Below are 617 nucleotides of genomic sequence, written 5' to 3'. Positions count from 1 at the left end.
TGTTACTACATAATCTACTACTACACCATCTACTAATGTTACTACATGTACTACTGTTACTACCCCATTTACTACTACACCATCTACTAATGTTACTACAACATGTAGTACTGCTACTACACCATCTACTAATGTTACTACAACATGTACTACTGTTACTACACCATCTACTACTACACCATCTACTAATGTTACTACAACATGTACTACTGTTACTACAACATGTACTACTACATCATCTACTAATGTTACTACACCATATACTACTACACCATCTACTAATGTTACTACAACATGTACTACTGTTACTAAATCATCTACTACTACACCATCTACTAATGTTACTACACCATTTACTACTACACCATCTACTAATGTTACTACAACATGTAGTACTGTTACTACATCATCTACTACACCATCTACTAATGTTACTACAACATGTAGTACTGTTACTACATCATCTACTACCACACCATCAACTAATGTTACTACAACATGTAGTACTGTTACTACATCACCTACTACTACACTATCTACTAATGTTACTACAACATGTACTACTGTTACTACACCATCTACTACTACACTATCTACTAATGTTACTACAACATGTA

At 33.4% G+C, this 617-nt stretch overlaps 1 protein-coding gene across 1 annotated transcript in view; it reads left to right on the top strand.

Annotated features, from left to right (window-relative positions):
- The window catches only part of LOC116380936 (cell wall protein DAN4-like), a gene marked incomplete at both ends in the record, with an annotated part of 952 nt that extends 449 nt beyond the window's left edge, over positions 1–503 (top strand). Inside the window, one exon of the mRNA XM_031842747.1 lies at positions 315–503. Coding sequence (XP_031698607.1) covers positions 315–503 — 189 coding nt within the window. The remainder of the gene's footprint in view (positions 1–314) is intronic.
- Positions 504–617: the final 114 nt, after the last annotated feature.

Source organism: Anarrhichthys ocellatus, unplaced genomic scaffold (genome assembly GCF_004355925.1).
Source record: "Anarrhichthys ocellatus isolate YVR2014 unplaced genomic scaffold, GSC_Weel_1.0 scaffold9823, whole genome shotgun sequence".
Taxonomy (NCBI): domain Eukaryota; kingdom Metazoa; phylum Chordata; class Actinopteri; order Perciformes; family Anarhichadidae; genus Anarrhichthys; species Anarrhichthys ocellatus.
The sequence above is the reverse complement of the archived record's forward strand: the minus strand, read 5'-3'. Positions and strand labels throughout refer to the sequence as shown.